This window comes from Epinephelus moara, chromosome 16 (genome assembly GCF_006386435.1).
Source record: "Epinephelus moara isolate mb chromosome 16, YSFRI_EMoa_1.0, whole genome shotgun sequence".
In the NCBI taxonomy this organism is placed as follows: Eukaryota; Metazoa; Chordata; class Actinopteri; order Perciformes; family Serranidae; genus Epinephelus; species Epinephelus moara.
Window position 1 is genome coordinate 35,892,649 of NC_065521.1, and position 20,132 is coordinate 35,912,780.

At 42.9% G+C, this 20,132-nt stretch overlaps 2 protein-coding genes across 11 annotated transcripts in view; one reads left to right on the top strand and one right to left on the bottom strand.

Annotated features, from left to right (window-relative positions):
• The window catches only part of camta1a (calmodulin binding transcription activator 1a), a 929,980-nt gene that overhangs the window by 132,953 nt on the left and 776,895 nt on the right, over positions 1–20,132 (top strand). The gene's annotated exons all lie outside the window — the stretch shown is intronic.
• LOC126402390 (ankyrin repeat and SAM domain-containing protein 1A-like) overlaps positions 1–20,132 on the bottom strand; it is a 102,095-nt gene that overhangs the window by 53,489 nt on the left and 28,474 nt on the right. For 8 of the 10 annotated variants that reach the window (XM_050064300.1, XM_050064295.1, XM_050064294.1 and 5 more), the window contains 9 exons: positions 10,910–11,206; positions 10,189–10,264; positions 9,976–10,077; positions 9,789–9,875; positions 9,469–9,638; positions 9,141–9,203; positions 8,741–8,873; positions 7,799–7,842; positions 5,347–5,428 (listed from right to left, as the gene is read on the bottom strand). In XM_050064300.1, coding sequence (XP_049920257.1) covers positions 5,347–5,428; positions 7,799–7,842; positions 8,741–8,873; positions 9,141–9,203; positions 9,469–9,638; positions 9,789–9,875; positions 9,976–10,077; positions 10,189–10,264; positions 10,910–11,206 — 1,054 coding nt within the window. The remainder of the gene's footprint in view (positions 1–5,346; positions 5,429–7,798; positions 7,843–8,740; positions 8,874–9,140; positions 9,204–9,468; positions 9,639–9,788; positions 9,876–9,975; positions 10,078–10,188; positions 10,265–10,909; positions 11,207–20,132) is intronic. The other 2 variants (XM_050064297.1, XM_050064299.1) reach the window with 1 other exon arrangement.

A 20,132-nucleotide genomic window follows, 5' to 3' on the forward strand; every position in this document is an offset into this window, starting at 1 on the left:
ACGTCATATCTGCAGTACACGAGGGGAGGAAGTGTACCACTCAACTGTTTGACACACAAACTCACTCTGACTTCACCAAACAGCCCTCATTATCGTTACAGGGGCCATTTGTAATGTGCCAAACAACGCCCTGAACTCCCTTTTCACAAGTTTCTAAACACCTCAACATCCAAGAGAAAATGTGTGTGTGGGTGTTTGTGTGTGTTACAAGGGGTGAGTGAGTGTACTGCGTGCATATGTCAGGACTGCAGCCAGACACCCACCCTCTCCTTGGCAGCTGGGGAGTGTGAACGCCCTATGAGCACATCAGTCTGGTTCCAACAATCTCACATGGTGTTAACCCTTGCTGAGGCCACTGAACATGCAGTTCTGCGGTGGAAAACGTGCACAGACACAATCTGAGGTTATGCGGTTCTTATAGATACTAAGTGAGGTCACCGCACAGTTGGGATGTCTGCATTTCATTTGGCAGCGACAGCCTCATGTCTTACTAATGATGTCAGGTTTGTTCTGCAGACACTGTTGGCTGTCAATCCACCGTCTGCATAGTCCAAAGTCAATCTGTGCTGTGCCTGTACAAACTCGGCTCTGTTTTTACTGTAGATTCAAAGAGATTTGTGACTCTGTGTCATATACTGCAGAAAGTCAATAAGGAGCTTAAGGCCATCTTATTGATGTTTGGACATTTACAGTAAAGCCAGGACACAAATACTTCTTGTGCCGGTCAATAAAGACCAAAGAGTGTTATCATATTCAACACCAAAATCATATACATGATAGGACATAGCATCTATTTAAAAAGGAAGGAGTCTCAGTCCTGCGATTTACTCAAGAAGCATTTATCCGATCGACGTCACACTTGGCTGAGGACCCAAGGAAGTGCAGTGCAGAGTGTGAGCTTTTGAGATCTACGTGACATATTTATTAGTGGTGCATTATGTACACACTACGTAATGTGTTGAGAGGGGACCCCTATTAACTGTTACACTGCCAAACAACATGCTACAGGTTGTTCTCCATCACTCGCTACTGTACATTTAAGAACAGATGAAAAAAGAGAGACCGGAGATGTTACTCAAACATACTCAAACATTTCAAGTATCCGTGATGTAACTTCTGAGATAAAGGCTTTTGTTCCAGGAACTAGCCTTATAGCTAGCTGTTAGCAAATGACATGTATACTCTAGGTGGCACGATGGTGCAGTAGTTCGCATTGTGTGGAGTTTGCATGTTCTCCCCGTGTCAGTGTGGGTTTTCTCTGGGTACTCTAGCTTCCTCCCACAGTCCAAAGACATGCAGGTTAACTGGTGACTCTAAATTGGCTGTAGGTGTGAATGTAAGCGTGAATGGTTGTCTGTCTCTATGCGTCAGCCCTGTGATAGTCTGGTGACCTGTCCAGGGTGTACCCCACATTGTGCCTAATGTCTGCTGGGAGAGCTCCAGCAACCCCACGACCCCTTGTAGGATAAGCTGCTATGGAAATTGAAGGAATGAATGTACGCTCTAGCATAGCTAAGGGCTGGGATTTTTTGGTTTCCATCCAAATGTAGTGCAAATTTTAATCAAAGTTTCAGAAAATCTGCAAATGCATGTGATTTCCATCCACTACCGTTCTGTGAATACTGGGGTTGGTTCATCGAGACATGTAGTAGGTGGAGCTTATTCTCCAGTCAGGTGCCATTACACCACTGCAGAAGAAGAACGCCAGTCAAACCTCAAACAAAGGAAAACGATCAACGTTAATAACGGAGCGCAATGGAAGGATAATGGAAATAGAGAGTTTTGAACGACTAATAGTACGGCTCTGTGCTCTTGTCAAGGTTCTGGTAACAGCTCAGAATCTGTTTCCATTGTACTTGGCATTTATTTTTTATCAGTACACCAACTTGTCCACGTGCCCCCTGGTGTAAAACTTTTTTTTTTTTGCCATATTCACAGATGGTGCACTCGCCCATCCCTAACGATAACTGTCTAACTTTTCATATCACGGTACACCTTGAGACTGGTTTATCGCTGCAACCTTACGCAGTGTTAAGTGTGAAGTTGTTTGGATGAATGGTTCTCGAGAAAGTTGCAAGCAGCAATACTGTTAGCAGAGCAATAGGCACATTCCAAACCAGCACGTTCTGAATGGGCGGTGCACTAGTCATGTAAAATTATTTGAAAGGCACCAATTACATAGAGTGAAACTGATAATTACAATCACTCACAAACAAGCAAACTTTGGTACTGAAACTGATACATCTGGTTAAATAATGAAGGCCGCTGTAGGTGCTTTTGTTGCCAAAAACGTGCTTTCAATCGTCAGCCTCTCTGCTCATAACAGCAACACAAACATCTGCACATTTCTGCAGCAACTACTCAAAGCTTCAAAGCTTCGGATGCATCATGAAGTGTTTTTTGGTGTAAGAGGGAACTAAAACTGTAAAAGCTGCATATCCAGCATGAAGAAAAGAATGGACGACTGTGACACTGAGCAGAAAATATGAAATATCTCCGTTCATAACCGTGTACTATGGAAACTGTAGTTTATTATCTGTGGAGAATCATAGGATGTTACTACTCGTGAGAAATATCCCCTGGAAACCCCATAAAACCTGACGCAGAGGTGGTAATCTCTTGGGAAACACTACATTCCTGCTGAGAACAGCAGTGTATGTGACAGATGATAAACACCCTGATATCGCTGAGCGTGCATATCTCGTCCACCTGCCAGATCGCTGAAGTCTGGTCCCTGACTGTCCACACAGGGGGAAAAAAATCGAACCTCAGATCTCCTCAATCACAATGAAAAGCACTTCCATGGGAGCAGAACTAAACTGTTAGGCTCAGCCAGCTGTCAGGGTTTATGTGAATCACAAAAGTGGGAATCGTGCATTCAACTTGCTGATGTGCAAAATCAGAGTGGTGTTCACATATAAACCAAACTTGTGGTTTCTGTGGCTTACAAAGGGGAAAGGAGAGTAAAACTTGAGAGTCATTTAGGACAGTGTGAAAGGAAAAAGGAAATGAAGTGTTTCACGTTTCCCTCACTCCACACAACATCAGCCTTTTAACAGTAACTCAAACTGGCTCACTTGTTCTTGAGTCCTGTGGCAAAACATGTTCAACAAAAACATTTGATGTAAATACCTTAAAGGGGAGCTCTCATGCTGTTCTGTATTTTCTGTCATAATGTTACAGTGTTGGATATTCATATTAAATGTGGCCAAAGCTTCAAATAGTGAGGTAAACTTCTATAACATTAATCCCTGTGAGCAAAAACCTCAGGCTTCACACCAGGGGCGTAGGTGCGGGGGCCCATACAGAGATTGGGCCCATCAGCAGCGTGTTTCGCAAAGAACGGGCCCTTATGAGAGACTGTCAGCCTGGAAATATGTCTGTATTAAATATTAACTTTCATTAAATTAAAAATGGTGCCATTTGGTATTATGCCCTCAAAAAGGCAAACAAAGCCTTTTTTTTTGGCAAAATAGTCAAAATATAAGAAAATTACATGCTTATTCTACATTAACTATAAAGAAACTATTAAAATAATTAAATTAAATGAATTATTTCTTGTTTTCTTTGGTATTTTTTGTCACACAGATATGAAATGATGATTGCTATAAAATGTATGTTGATGTTGTCCAATGTCATGTCTCTGTTTGATCATGCGACGAGATGATATGCTAACGATAGCGTGCACTGGGACCCCATCATAACTACATGAATACTGAATACTCTGTTTAGTCTTGTTTTTTTCTGCTTTCAGGACAAGCTGACATCAGCTTGTGACAGATTTGTTTATATTTGTCATCTTCTCTAAGATAGCCCCTGCAAGTGTTTATATTACGTAGTCAACAGTGCTACATGCTAATGTCAGGAAAATGTGTAATCTTGTTTGCGGATGTTATTAAATTCTCCCTAATATCTGATCATATTCCTGCTGGAACATGTCCGGTTGTGTTTAGAACCTTTAATTGGTGACTTTTCACGGTAAAAAAGTGCCACTATACTCCGTTACAGTCATTTCCCTGCTGTGAGTACACTGCTACATGTAGCAACATGCTAACGTTATCTTGGTTGCTGAAGTGTTCAATAGCTCCCAGATTTTGGATCATATTCCTACTGCAACATGTCTGGTTGTCTTTAGAAGCCTTCAAGGTGATTTCTCACAGTAGAAAGTGCCTCTGCAATGATGGTGCAAAGAGGCCAAGATGTGGAAGACCCTGAAACTCTGACCAATCAGAGCCGACTGGGCTGTTTTGGGAGGGCTTAAAGAGACGGGGTGTTTCAGACAGAAGGTGAACACGGTTGTTCCAGCACAGACAGTATGAGGAAAACATGGTGTTTTTTGGAACATTACAGAATGTAAATATATTCTTGCAGAAACCCAAAAGATAAGTATAAACTTGAAAATTAGCATAAGAGGACCCCTTTAAACATAAATTTTAATGATATATTTTTATCTAAACCCAATCAAAAAGAGCTAATCATCACTGTACCAAGACTACATGCATGAAAATCAACAATGACAATGTGTCCTTTCAGTTTTGACAGTTATCATCTGATATTTTCAAGAAGTAATAAAAATAAGTAACCACATATTCAGGGAAGTGAGGACTCATTATACACTTTCAATTTGCACCTAACTGCATTAAGGTCAAACAAGCTCACATGTTTCACAGATTTTAAATATATCATACTAATGTTGCTGCAGTCCATCTATAAACTCTTTGGGACTAAATAATTTCAAACTCTCCTTCAACCACAGAAAGTAAGGAAGTATGAACCATGAAAAAACATCTGTTCCTCCTGTGAACAGTACCTTCAAACCAGCTTGCCTACCATGTCTCTTCCTGCAGTTCCTTAGCAAACATGCTCCAAAAAGAATTATTCAATAAAGATATCTGTATGTGTGTCGCCCAAACCCAGAGCCCAGAGCCCATGCTCCTCCCTACCTCTGCTCTCTGCTTGACTGGATGATGTGGCATATCCAGCTTTAAGCAGGACGTGGATCTGAGATAGGAATGTAACAATCTGATCAAGATTCTGTTTCATACTGGCAATGAAATAAGTCTTTTCCACTTGCCAGGGAATGTCAATCAGCCTGCTTCCCGACAAGTCAAATCCGCTCTGCTGCTCCAGAATGCCAGTCATGCATTCCCTGGCAGCGCTAATCCAAGCCTGCCCATCTCGCCCTGCAAACTCAAATGCATTTCTCCTGTTTCATTGACATGCTTGGCTTGTGTTTTTCCAAGTCTGATGTGTCCAGTCCATCTTTCCCTACCCTCACAGCCTCGCCCGCAGCAGTTGTTGTTGCTCATTAGGTTACTAAAATCTGAGGGGAGTCGTCGAACTCACCTCCAGGTGCCCGTGGGTGAGGGTGCAGGGTGTCTTTCGTCTTGCTCGGGGCTCTGAGGTCATTCGGGGCAGTGGGTTTACGCTAAAGTGGGACAGAAAACAGGAGAGAAGGAGAGTTTACTCACACCTGCTAATTAAAACCTACCTCCCAAACACTTCCTGTGTTGCGAGACAATCACATCAACACCTGCAGTTACCAAAATGAATAGCCCAGTCTAATTATTCAGCTAGCTTAACATGAAACGAAGATGCTATCCGACTGACAGCCTGCATGGCACTACTGGTGGCAGGCTTGCCCACATCAGCCATAATGTAGCTTGGCTCATTTATTATGATTAGGCAGCTGAGGAGCACAGCTAATCCAATAGGAGCTGGAAATAAAAGATGTGAGCAGATATTGTGGGCAGCAGGTGGGGTTGTGGGAGGGTGGCAGCAATAATAAAAGCTGCTAACTGGATGATAAATTGGAAAAGGCAATAAAATAAGATATGGGAGGACAATGAAATAGAACAGGAGGGATCGCACAGACACCCAGTTATGAGGGCCAGCTTAAGACGTCTTCTGCCTTCTGCTGACATTTGACTCAATCCAGACCTTCATCTTCATTACATAACCTGCTATGGTCATATGGTAATGCTCCAGATATGCAATTCAAATTGCAGCTGGGAGACTGTTCTCTGTCAAAACTCCAGCCACATGGTTTTTGCACAACCTGCACTTGCAGAGGATTTGGCAACTGGCAGGCGTTAAAAAATGAGACACAAGTAAACTCACAATATGTAATGTCTGCCGCTAGGGGTCTCACCATCAAAACAAAACAACAAAAGGAGGACTTTGATGACATCTTAAAGTAGCGTGGAATTATGGGAGTTCTTTTCTTCATCGTTAAATACCACGCACATGACTCAGGCAAAAAATCAGGTTCACTGACAAGGATTTGGGTTTAGGTTTTATTCATATTATGTCATTTAATTCCAATGAAACAGCCGCCAGGAACATTAGCTAACATTCCTTTTACTTGCTAACTTGCTATTAGCATTAGATGAGTCAACTGCCCATACAGCTACTGTAGCTAATGTTCTCTTGTAAATTCAATCATAGGGTAGCCAATCGCTGTTTTACATAGCTAAAACTATCATACTAAAAATAACAATGAGCATGTTGCATTAGCTTGGTGGCTGCCATAAGCCACGGCACATTATAGTAAACTGGATTGATATGGGAATAACATGTCAATAAATAAGGTCTGTACTGGATTACTGTGTTGTGAATGGCACACAGTTGATTAACAATTATGCTGCTTGGTAGAAATAAATGCTGTATTACAATGAATTTTGACATTTTTATGATTTTCAATGACGCATCATCTGGTGTTTCCTGTGTTTCCTCAGAATTAACAGCGACTAGGGGGTAAAGGAGATATGACGCCACTGACAGGCGACCAAATGAAATGCACTGTTACCCATTGATGGTGGTAGGGTCCCCTTCATTCCAATGAAAGTTGCTTTGTGGCGAATGATGCCTATAATATTCAATTGGCATGTATAAAATAACCCCCATGAACAGTACTGCTTCCATGCTGTGTGGCACATGGAGCATGTGCCAGGTCTGGGTATCGGTCGATACCTTTAAGGTATTGACTGAAATAACCCAGGACCAAGTAATATCAAAACTTCTCCAGTCTGATACCTGCATTCTATCCTTTTTGTACCCAGATCTAGAAAAAGGGACTTTTTGTATGATTTACAATGCAGCCAATCACCCAAGTGCTCAACGATTTTATGTGACATGAAATTAGTCAAGAATCGTAGCAGCTACAATCCATAAAGTCTGTGGTGTGGTGAAGTTGGGCGAGGTGTATTCACTGACTTGGCAGTCCAGTGTGCTGTATTAAAACCAAAAAATTCAAAAATCTGGTGGCATTTTACGCAACTAAATGTTTCCATTTACGTAATGGGTATTGAATGAAGTTGATAAAAGGTATCAAATGAAGTATCTATTGGTATCTGTATCATTTTAAGGGTACTGGTAATGGTGCTAGTAACGGAATTTCTTAAACTAGCCTGCGCACTTGAGATGTCCAGCTACCACCTGTTTAGTGCTCCGCTAACTTGAATGAGGATCAATTGTGTGGCTCTTCTAGACCTTCCAAATTCTGATAGTAATACGGGTCATTGGGGGGGGAGGTTCATGCTCAAAAAATGTATCCACTAACTCACAATTGTCTCCTTCGCCATGCAAGTCTTTGGGAAAAAGTCTTTTTGGGCCCAATGGACGTAATTCCACTGTTTGGACACTACAAACGCTGACCTCCAAGCCTGATGTGGATGCACTAAACATTTTTAGACATTTTAATAAGGAAATGTTACATTATATCTCTAACCTTTTGTTGAGTGTAGCAGTAAAGATGTAAAAGCTATGAGAAGGATGAAAAGAGAAATGTTATATTTACCTGAGGTAGGACACTGTTGGAAGACTGTATAGTGGTGTTCTCATCTAAGGAGACAGAAATCATAACAGTTAGGACACACTGCAGTTCTGGCAGATAAAAGATTATTTTAGCCCATTCAGAGTGCAATTACTCAACATATCCTCAGAGTTACAGACAACGTATCCCCACTTGTGATGTCAGGAGAGACATTATGCTACGAGGAAGTGAAAGAGATGTATAATAAGATCATGTATTATGCATAGCGACATATCGAGCTACCAGTCAGACAGACTTCAGATTAATCTCTCTGCCGTTTAAACAGCGCTGCCTATGCAGACGTGATAAAGCAGTTTAAAATCAGATGGAAAACTAATCATTTAGCATTTCTGTCCAACTCATGGGTGGAGGACGCAAAGCAGCAAAGAATCCCTTTTTTCCCTAACACCATCATTTATCCACAAGGGGGGAGGCATGATGACATCAGCAATTAAACTCCAACCCTTCAGCTCAGAGACGTTTTCTCATGGTGCTAGTGAGGCTGACTAAGCTGGAGGGCCCGAGGGGATGGTTTTAAAACATCTCCGTTAACAGCCAGGGATCAAAATGGCCTCCTAATTTAATCCCATTTAATCCAATTACATGCAGTGCCATTCATCAGCCACAACTAAGGAGAGTCTGCTCATGTACGGCGAACACAGTCGTGGCAAGGGTTGACCATGTGTGTGTAGGCTCTCTTGGCGATTAGGATAGGAATGCATTCAGGTTCTGCTGTGCTCAGACAGCATCAGTGGAGTTTTAAGAAGCATTTTGGAAAAGGATTCCAGCTCTTCACCATCTCTGCTATAATCCTGCCAGGAATGAGGCGTCAGTGATATGTAAAGCAGTACAGTGAGAATATGTAGGTTACACAGGAACATAGAGATCTCATGTAACTAAATCCATACTGGAAATACACACAATTACCTTTATTGGACTGGGGCTCCAGGCTGGGCGGTGGGTGTTTGGTCTGAGCAGTCAGCAACAACTCATACGTGTGATCCTCCTCCTCCTCCGCCGGCTCGCCTCTCTCATCAATACTGCTATTAGTATACAGGGCCTGCAGGAGGTTGTGATATTAGCGCTTATGAAAAAAAACAACAACCAAGTCTTAATGTTTAAAAGTAGCTGTGTTTCTTCTTCCATCCAGAAATGTGGGCTTTTCTTGTGGGAATGCAGCTCTACCCCAGCCTTGCAAACTGTTGGGTCGTTAGTTTGTGTACAACACACCCATAAGAATACACACAAGCTGACCGTAAACAGGCAGGAGATCGTGTGTCACCTCCTTCTCACATATTTCTCTTTATGCTTTATGATCTTATCTCACCTCTGAGCTCACCTCTTCTTCATGACCAGGGCCAGCATGTGATGAGTGGACCAGGCGATCTTTCTGTAAATGATTAGAAACATAAGATGTAATAAATTACTCATCAATCTGTCATTGGTTTATTGCAGGAACTTTTTTCAGAAATGCATTGCATGCTCAGTCTGTATTACAAGAAGTGTGATGCTGGTGGGGTGTGAGGCCCAGCTGTGTGGATAGAAGACCACTATCACCCTCTAGTGGGAGGTCTGTATTTCATCTCCCATAAAACCCTGTCATTAGCCCACCATTCTGCCTGTATGTGTGTATGATTGTGTGTGAGGGTGCTGACCTTGCCAGCTTCACTATCCGGCCGCCCAGAGTCCCTGTCGGAGGACTTGCCGCTGGTGAGGCTGTCCAGAGAGTGGCAAGAGGTGGCTTCAAACAGAGCCTCGTACGGGCTCTCCTCCTCAGGCCCCGGGGCCAGCCCCGAGATCAGCTCACTCACCTTCTCCAGATCACCTGTAACACAGGTCGAAATTTACATAAGTGCACAAACAGACAAAGCTCTTAGCTGAACAAATTAAACAGTCATTTCCTGCTCTGTGTTTCCTGTTTAAACTGCTCACTGAATCACTGCAAACAACAGTTCAAACATCTGGTAAATCGTACCCTTTTTCCGTGGGCTGGGACTCTCCTGAGGCGGAGGGATTGGTGGAGGGGGAAGGTCAATGTCAGGGGGTTTTCCAGTCATGTGACCTGTGACAGACAAACAGGAGATTGTATCACAGCCAGGAAATGTGAAATCAAGAGGATACTTCGCACCACAGTTCTCTGTTTTCACATATTGGGTTTTCACCTAAGATGAGAGCGGCTATCTCTCTGCTCTTCTGGGAGGGCATGTCCTTGACAATGTCCAGCGCTGTCAGGCCCTTCTGATCAACGATGTTCACATCGATACCTGAGGCATGACGACATGAGCAGTCAAGGGTAAATAAAATATACTTCAGAGAAGCTGTGTTGATTAAGAGCAGAAGGTCATTTAAACGTGCTTGCGTGGCACTTGACTGACCTGCACTGAGAAGTTTCTGCACCACATCCGTCTTCCCATACAAGGCTGCTTCGTGGAGGGCACTGCCTTTCTCCGTCTGAGCAGAAAAAGAAAGAGCCAGAGGCACAGAGAGAGTTGAGACAGAGGACACAAACCCACAGTGTCACAAGAATATGATTATTATGAAAATTAAAGCTCATGTTTATTTCCCTCTTCTAATGCCAGATTAATCTCACTGCAGCAGCTCCCACATTTCAGCAAGATAAACAGTGTATGGAAACTTCCGGCTTCATGCCCACCACTCAGTCCACTTCTCTACTGACAATTATGTGGTTGAGAAATCAAAGCAGATCATTTTCCAGCTCAGAGGGCCATGCTAATTGAAACCTGCAGGATGCAAGGCCTGAAGGACACTGGGTAGACTCTGCATCCTTGATTCAGGGGAAAGGAGGACAGCGTAAAAGGAAAAGCATCTCCAGACAGATGGATGGCACAGTTTGGTGCAGAGTCAGAGCCACAGGGCCCACCAGGGGGAGCAAGGCCAGCTCTGCTTTGATACCGCAGCAGTTCCTTTACAAACTGAGGGCTTAAGAGTTTAATCTCATAGCTTTAGTAGGAAGTAGTGAGAGGAAGTGCTGCAAGAACAGATTAAGTTACCAAACATGATTTCGGCCATGACAGCATATTAAGACACACTTGCAAACTGCAGCTTTTAAGTTCACACACATAAACAGAAACACACCTCATAGTTGATGTCCATGCCAGCGTCCAGCAGCACCTCCACCACAGACAGGTGTCCGTTCCGAGACGCCAGATGCAGCGGCGTGTGTTTCTTGGTGTTGCAGCTGAGCAGGTTGGGGTGTGCACTGAGCAACAGCTTGACCACCTCCAGGCGGCCGTACAGCGCAGCCAGGTCCAGTGGAGTCTCAAACTTGTTGTTCCTCATAGTGGGGTCCGTCAGCTCCTCCAGCAGCAGCCGCACCACCCGGGAGTGGCCGTACTGGGCGGCACAGTGCAGCGGTGTCTCGTTGTCATTGTTCTGTTGGGGGCGGAGGAGCGGGTGAGAAGCAGCACAGGACATATACAGGAAACAAAGTAGCAAACAGATGTAATAAAGGAGATCAGAAGGGAAGCAACATGAGTTGAATCATGTTTGTTAATGAGGAAGAAGAGGTGACTCAGCGGAGTCACCGTGAGGATAAACCAATCAGTGCATAGAGCCCGCCACATTAGCAGATTAAAAGGTCATGAGAAAGCACCAACAACGATGAAGCACACACTGAGGCCTGGAGGGAGTATCTGGCAGAGAGGGGAGGGGGTGGTCCTGGGTGGAGGACTGGCACACATGCATGGACTAATGAGGACAGGTGTTGGGGGTGGCACTGTGTGCCAGGGGCAGCAGGGTGCTAGCAGAGGGGCAGAGGCACCCAGACAGGTGGGGAATTAACAGAGACATGGGCCGCTTAGATGTCACGAGCGTCACTGGCATTGCATAGCTACAAAAAGTGAAACCTGGTCCACAAGTTTCGTCCTGTCAAGACGGGCTGTCACATTTATAAGCCACTATTGTTTCTGTTTCATTAAGCCTGTATTATAGGTTTGTGTGTTATGTGTCTATACATGATAGACGATTCATTGTTCTCCAAGTAGGCTGGATGTCCTTTTCCTTAAAAAGACAAACACACAGCTTTAATGTGAAGGAGTACATTGATCGTAAGGAGCAAAACATTTACTAGGAACAAGGTTAGGGGGACTTATGGCTTCCAATAGAACCCAATTTCAATCAGATATCTTAATGTGATAGTTCAAGTGACCCCTTTGAAAATGGCCATGTCAGTTTTTCGCTCGCCAAAATGTAGCCTAACTTTGGAGTGTTATTTAGCCTCGTTCCCCACAAGCTATGCCAACATGGTTGGAGGTGATTTATACCTTAGGTTCTCTACTTTCAAAAGATATCACTGCCTTAAAAAATGAGCCATAGCCTTTTAAAGACAGCAATGTCACCTTGAAATTATTTTTGCACAGTTTCCCACCATTCATTTATTTGTGGCGGCCCGCCAAGCATCAACAGCTGCTGCCACATACTGATTTTCTATTTTTGGAGCTGGATGATTCATTAGTGGTGTGATTGGAATATGAATATATACATATATATACCATTCAGTTGATTGCACCACACTCTCAGAGTGCAGAGCGTGCTGTGGGCACGGACGGGGCAGCAGGACACCAGGTACAGTGAAGGTGAAACATTGCGCTGGGTCTAAAAGTTTGCTTTCACTCATGTCTGCAGCAGCTGCTCCTGTCATTTATCGATCTAATGTGATCAGCTCTGATTGAATCAACTGACCAGTTAACCACCCCACGTCTCAAACTCCTCAAACTGCTACATTCACCTACGCTGCGTTCATGGACCCGCGAAAAACCTCAGTATTTAGACAAGGGACAGAGAATGATACAAAGGGACACACACATACATACACACAAAAAAAACCCTGAAAGTCTGCTGACACACGTCATCAGCTACGGCCACACAGAGATTCTGTATCGGGGTGGCCATCTTTGGGACGCCACTTGAAAAAACATGAGTTTCTAGGGTAGCCGAGAGAGAGGAACTACATGATGTGGCCTGGGTAAATGTCTGACACTAATGTAAACTCAATATTTCTGTGTATTACACACTAATTCAACAACACACTAATTCAACAATAGCCAGGAGAGAACTCTGTAAAGATCAGAATAAAAATCCTCTCAGCAGCCAGTTGATGACTGGTGTCCTTGGTGTTAAAAATGTTCACATCATAGCCCTTCATTCTGTGTAAAAGTAAATATAATCTCATCTCAAAAATCTTCATTGTAGAACAACTACCTAACAGACAAGCAGACAAACAGCAATTTAAAGCAGTAATTACAATGTAAACTTAGTAAGTGGTGCTTATTGGATCTAATGACTCGCATGCAGCAACAAGATCAATGTCTAATAAACCTGAGAACCTCCAACACTGCTGATGCTCCCTCTCATGAGCAGCCAGCAGGGGGCAAACCTTGCAATCCAGGAGCTGAACTGAGATGATGGCGTGGGAATACTCTCTCAAACAACTAACACACAATGACAACATGGATAGTCATAATTAAGACTTTGCTGCTGGGTTGTTTCCAGACACGTGGGAAGAGTAGTGCAGAAAACTAAAAACACTATCCTGGGAGATAACATGAGAGCAGGAGAGGAGAAAACAGCACTACAATCACTGCTCTCAATCTCTCAAGATGTGACAGAATTGCAAATGTGATTCTTGGCTATCTGCAAATAAAACCTGTATTTAGCCCTTCAGCTTTTTGGCTCCATTCACACACTGTGCAGTGATGGGTGTGGCAGATAACGCCAGCTATTGTGGAGCCACATGCTCTGAGAGTCGGTCATTCCAGACACACAGAGCCACCTACAAAGGGGCTGACAGCTGGCGTGAGAAGCTCCCACATGGACATGCATGATGCCAGTTTGGGCCACTCCCAGAGGAACGTGCCAGCTGTGCCACTGAAGACAGGACGTCATGTGGACGGGGGCGACGGGGCAGCTTTAGACAGGTGTCTGTAGCCCCGTAAATGAGACTCTTTCAAAGACCTGGCGCCAGATGGGATCAGCAGGTATCTCCTTCATTGTCGGAGGGAGAGAGTGGGATTGAGAGTGGGAGAGTGAGTATTGTACTTCACTGGCAAAGCAGGTCACAGCTTGAGCAGCAAAGGGGAGGCGGGGCTTAGGGAAACAAAACGACACCTGCCTATCAAAAGAGGGGACGCGGAGCCTGCCTGGGGAAAAAACAACCGCTCTTCTCTTGGGTGAACTTAACTGAACAAAACAAATGAAAAAAAGGGCTTAATACAGCCTTTCTTCGAGAACCAAACCAAAGCGACCTCCGTTTTCACTGCCTGGGTGGTTTCATTTGGGATTTGTGTGCTTGTTTCTCTTTGGCTCAAAACAAACTCACGTACACACTCTAGCAGAGAAAAGCCCTGACCGCTTGTAAAAAAGAGCACGCCTTCTTTCATCTGTGATGAACCATCGAGCACTTGTCACAGCTTTTTAGAGAGATTAACTCTGAGTATTTAGATGACTTCAGCATGCAAACATACACGCTGCGATGACATCAGCATGATTCACTTCCTCGAATATGCAGGTCTGCTGCTTCAATAGTAATCGTGAGTACATGTAGCGTACAATGACTAACATAAAGCACAAGTGACGCTAACAACAGGCTGATTGGGACTTTGTAAATGTCTGTATCACTAAAACATGAAGCCTTTTCTCACAACATAAAAGGAATGCAGCCGTTAAGTGAAGTGATACGTTGAGCTCGGTGCTTGTGATCATGTTAAGACCAAGTGTCTCCCCCGCCAGTGTGGTGGTCAGTGCTCTATGGCTATGTGTCAGCCAGCATCTGATCGGATTAAACATGGTTGACCAGCCGCTTGACTCACTGATAGGAAACAAGCAGCAGTGACACATCGAGCCTAGCCTCGCCTCCTCTGATACAAGGCATGCTACACATGTTATTCACACACTGCAGGACTCCCAAACACCCCTAAACATCCTCCAGCCCTTAAAGTTTGACCGCAGTCTGTCTTTTTATTGTAGTTTTTAAATATATGCTCTTTAACAAAACATAATTTGCTCGCCTACTGAGTCCCACTGGGGACAGAGCAGGAGGATCTTAAGATTACAGACCCAGCTTTTACAGTTTCTTTCTCATTTCTGTGATTTATTTGATGAAGAGTATTAAGTATAACTTTCCTGTTCAAATTCTCCCATACAATATACTGTATTTATTAGGGGTGGGAATCACCAGAGGCCCCAAATGATACTTGGTGTCCATGTAACGATACAATATTGCCACATAAAAATATTGTGATTCTATGCTGTATTGATTTTTCACACCCTTAAATATTTATGTGTTGCTACATATAGATGAGTCCACACAAAATTATCACCATATTAACACAGATAGTGTGTCGTGCCTCCCTATGACAGCCAGCTTCTCACGTCGCCTTTGAGTGTGACCGTTCGGGACCGGTATCAATATTTTTATCTTCTGACGACACGTCATATGAACCAGTTCTTTCAGAGCGTATGGTGCTGGTCTGTATACAGTAGGGTGGAATACAATTAAGCTGTCGTGTAAAGTCTGTTGTGTAGTCAGTACATGACAGGGAACAAAGCACAACCAATAAGGCTAACCAGGCTATAGTTGACCTCAACTTTAGCTTCACAGCAACAGTTTGTCTGAACTGTATGTTTTGTATATATTTTTCTACTCTTCATATATTTTATTTCATCTTGTTTTTTATACCAAAGTGGACAGTATCCCAATTTCGTTGTGCTGTGGTACACAAGTATGACTGTACAATGACAATAAAGATTTCTCTTATCTTATGTCTTAGCACACTGAGTACCACTACTATGTAACTGTCATGTTAGCATCAATATCCAGGCAAAACTTTCTGAGTAATGTTTGCATTTAAATACCTCTGATGTCTTGCTTAAAAAACACCCCCTATTGGTGGCACAAATACCACTGGAAGGCCATGATGTTTCGCTGAAAACACCTGCTTTTGGATGCACAATAGCTGCTGGAAATGCTGGCGGTCTCTCACTAAAACACATCCAATTCTGGTGGCACAATCACAGCTGGAAATGCCATGGATGTCTCGCTAAAAAAAAAAAAAAAACACACACACCCTCTTTCGGCGGCACAATCACGGCTGGAAATGCTATGATGTCTTGGTATGAAACATCCACTTTTGGATGCACAAATGCCGCTGGAAATACTGCTAATATCTCACTCAGAAACACCCATTTTTGGTGGCACAATCACAGCTAATAATGCCCCTGATGTCACACTAAGAAAAACCCACTTTTAGAGGCACAAATGCCGCTGGAAATGCCCCTGATGTCTCACTAAAAAACACCGACTTTTGGTGGCACAGTCACAGCTAATAATGCCCCTGATGTCTTCCAAAAAACACCTAGTTGTGGTAGCACAATCACAGCTGGAAATGCTGCTAATGTCTCGCTAAGAAACATCCACTTCTGGAGGCACAAATTCCACTGGAAATGTGGCAATGTCTCACTAAAAATTAACAGTTTTTGTTTATTTGTCTTGAACAGTGTCTGCAGCCTTGCAACTATCTCGCCAAGGTGTCACGCTATCCACCATCTCCTCCCCCTGCTCATGAAAAAGTCAGCTCATATACATGTAGTCAGATCTAAGGATACAAATAAAACACACAAATGTATCAGTGGTTTGCAAAAGCATACAATGCCAACATTTAAGTATGGTGACTGGGCTGTCAACATACAAGAAAATGAGATGATCGTTAAAGTGATTAAAAAATGGGAAGTCTGTTTGATAACTATTTTTAGCAGACTGATAGCCCTGCAGCAAAAAATATCTCATTTCAAAACAGTGATACTAAATTCATCTGTGATTTTCAGTGCAACTCTTTCCTTTCCTTACATAAGTAGGGCTCAGTGAGTTCCAGCATGAAATCTCACCCTATAAAGAACAGGATCAGCCTTATCTCCACTGTGCTACCACGGGCCACGTGAGCAGTCAAACAATCATGTACTAACAAGACAGAGCTCTGAAGGCTATTACACAAAATGGCACCAATGACTTGCAGCCTCGCTGGGAAAGAGATTAGAATTCACATGGCACAGCCAAGACTTCCTGGACAGAACATGTTTTTATGAAAATCCTGTCTGTGCTGCGGTGCTACAGACAGCATCAAACCTCATCCTGATTTAGACCTCAGTGCATGTCGAACAAGAAGAGATTAAGATCTCCGCTGGTGTCTGCAGCTGATTGATAAACCCTGCCCTAACCAGGAACATCTGGAGATTACACTCCATTGTGCTTTCATGCTGCACAATATTCACAGAGAGGGGGGAAAGAGGCGCACAGTGACGGAGAGAACAGAGGATGTTGTGATTCTCACAACCTGGGGCTGGGAGATGGTAACACGGTTTGACTAGCGACCTCTGTCACGTGACGCGCTGGCTGGCTGGCAGCGGAGCGAGGCAGCGGTTACGTCACCCTGGCCCCTGGTAGTGGTAGTAGTAGTGGTGGGAGGTGGTGGTGGTGGAGGAGTGGGCTGAGCAGCTGTTGCAGATAGTGTGCCAAAGGGCTGCCCATGCTCGCTACATGCCCGCGTCCACCGTCACTATCTGACATCCTGAGGCAGGCACACATGCAGTTCTTGTGCATTTACAATTTGCAATTTGTAAGTGTTAAAGATAATTTATTACATAATATATAAATATTTAGACATGTTTATGGTAACAGAAGCATTAGCATTTATAAGAACTATATAAACATTTAATTTATGGTTTATAAATCACTCTAATGATAGCTGTAAGCAGATATAAGGACATTTTATGTGCAACTTCTGCTGTGAAGACATTTATTTTACCATAACTTGCTCTCTGTCACCAACCTCCAATAACTGATGCCCACAGGAGTTAGAGGTGTTGACAAATGCATTAATAATCACTTTTATCTGCTTACAACTACATTACAGTGTATTATAAACCACTTATTTAGTGTATTTAGCAGAGATGCAAGATTTTCATTTTTGCTGATATCCAATATGCCGATAATTTGTAACTCATTTTGGCCGATTGCCGATGTCGATACCAATACATATGTATGCTTTTCCACCCAACTGCAGAGAACATCAAGTTTCTCCTGTAGTGGAAGTGTTATATTATTGCCTACTCTTTTTGTGACGGCCCTGGTGGCAGATGCAGACGTAAAATACAATGCTTTTCAAAATGTACACTGGGTAAAACATGCCATACTTATTTTTATGTAACATTTTCAAAGAAAACTATAAAATTCATCCCACTTTAACAGGCTTGGATGATTGTCTCCCTAATACAATCCTGACAATAGCCAAAACCAAGGCAAATTTGACCTTTTTTAACTAATTGACTTAAATAAGTCAAATTTTTTAAGATAACTGGCCTGTCGTATCGGCAGAAATGTTCATTTCAGGTCAATGCCGATATTTAATTTTGAAGCCGTCATCTGCCGATACCGATGACGTGCTGATATTATCGTGTATCACTAGTATTCAGTTAATTTAGTGCCTATAAAGGCCAATTTTTATTTATCATTTTTTATTTTCTAGTGCTGAACGTTAATTAATCATCTAATTAATCAACTAGCAGATAATTAATGTTCAATTCTAATAATAATTTAATCAAAAATACAAAACATAAGCTGGTTCTAGTTTCTGATTATCACGATTTACTGCTTTTCTCTTCTATTAAAAAAAAAAAAAGTTTTAAATTGAATATCTTTGGGCAATTGTGTTGTAATTATTTTTATCATTGTCTGATATTTTGTTAAAATAAATAAATAAATAAATTGACAGATTAATCCAGGGGTGGCAAACATACGGCCTGGGGTCCAGAACTGGCCCGCCAAAGGGTCCAATCCAGCCCACTGGATGACTTTGCACACTTAATAGTGATGCACTTGTGAAGGCTGAGAGGTGTCAGGTTTCAGGAGCAAGTTAAACATTTGAATCGGACTATATGTGTCCCATGAACTAAAATGAGTTTGACATCCCTGGTTTAATTAATATTAGGGCTGCATGATATTAAAAAAAAATCATATTGTCATTATTTTGACAGATATTATGATCCCGATATTAGTCACAATTTAAGTTGGAACAATGATCATGTGTTTTTTGCTGGTGTGTGTACCAAACAGGCTCCCTTAAATCTGGAATATAATTTGTAGGCTGTGACCTCACTGTAGCGCCACAATGCTTCATTTATAATAGTATGTTGAGACACATTTTACCTTTATCAAATAATGTAGCTCCTGCACTTTAAATATGCACTTGACTATATTGTGATTTCACTAATAGTTTGATTAATTGTGCAGCCCTAATCAGTAATGTAAATAATCGTTAGTTACAGTCCCATATTTCTCTCCATTCCTGAAGAGCCCCATAAATACTCATTCCCAAAATGCACAGCAGCAGTAATATAAAGGCTGACTCTAATGGTGGACTTCTATTTGGACACTGTCATGCATTCCTGAGTTAACAGACCTTGCAGTCCTGTAATGAGATGAATGTCTAACTGGCTTCCTGCCATAGATTGTAATTCTCTGTACAGTGAACGTTTTCCAGCTTTTACAGGAAAGATTAGTTTCCCCTTCATATTGCACCAGATTAAATGGGACTTTCCAAACATCGCTAACCTAAAAGCCTTTAAGATGTTCGATACCATCTCTGCAACTGAAACTCTCCTCCAGTAACAAATGGCTCCAACTGCCACGTAAGACACACCCTGAAATTTGCAAATGTGAACACATGACAATGGAGAATTCTTGGTCCTTCTGTTAAATAACAAGGCTTCACCCCAAGGGCTCCTCAAATGTGCTTCAACCATTTCTTGGCACGACAGAGACAAGAACAAGTCCTGGAGGACGCGCAGAGAGCAGAAGGTAAAGGGAGGGGGGGGTATGGTGGTGTTGTTGAGGGAAGAGCTGGACACTGAAGTGACAGACAGAGGGGATAAATGAGCGCGCTGGCAGACTGTGAGCGTTGTGCCCAGAGGAAGGAGGGGAAACGCTGCACTACTGATAATGAGGTGACCAAGTTTGAAGACATGACTTCTGCTGCCGCCATCAGAAACTTTTCCTCCGTCAGCCCTCAGAGATACAGCACATCAAGCCTGACAGAGACGCGTACAACCCATTTCCAGTCTCAGCTTACACCCATCCAAAGCCAGAATATTTATTCTTAGTGACTGACATCTATTTGACATCTCTTTGGCATTAATTTCATTCTGTTTGGATTTGTCCAGGGTAACTTACAGTGCATGGTGGAGTTCATATTAAAGGCAGAGCGCCCTGACATCTGAGCCGGGGTCAGAGGAAGTCATCTAAACATAT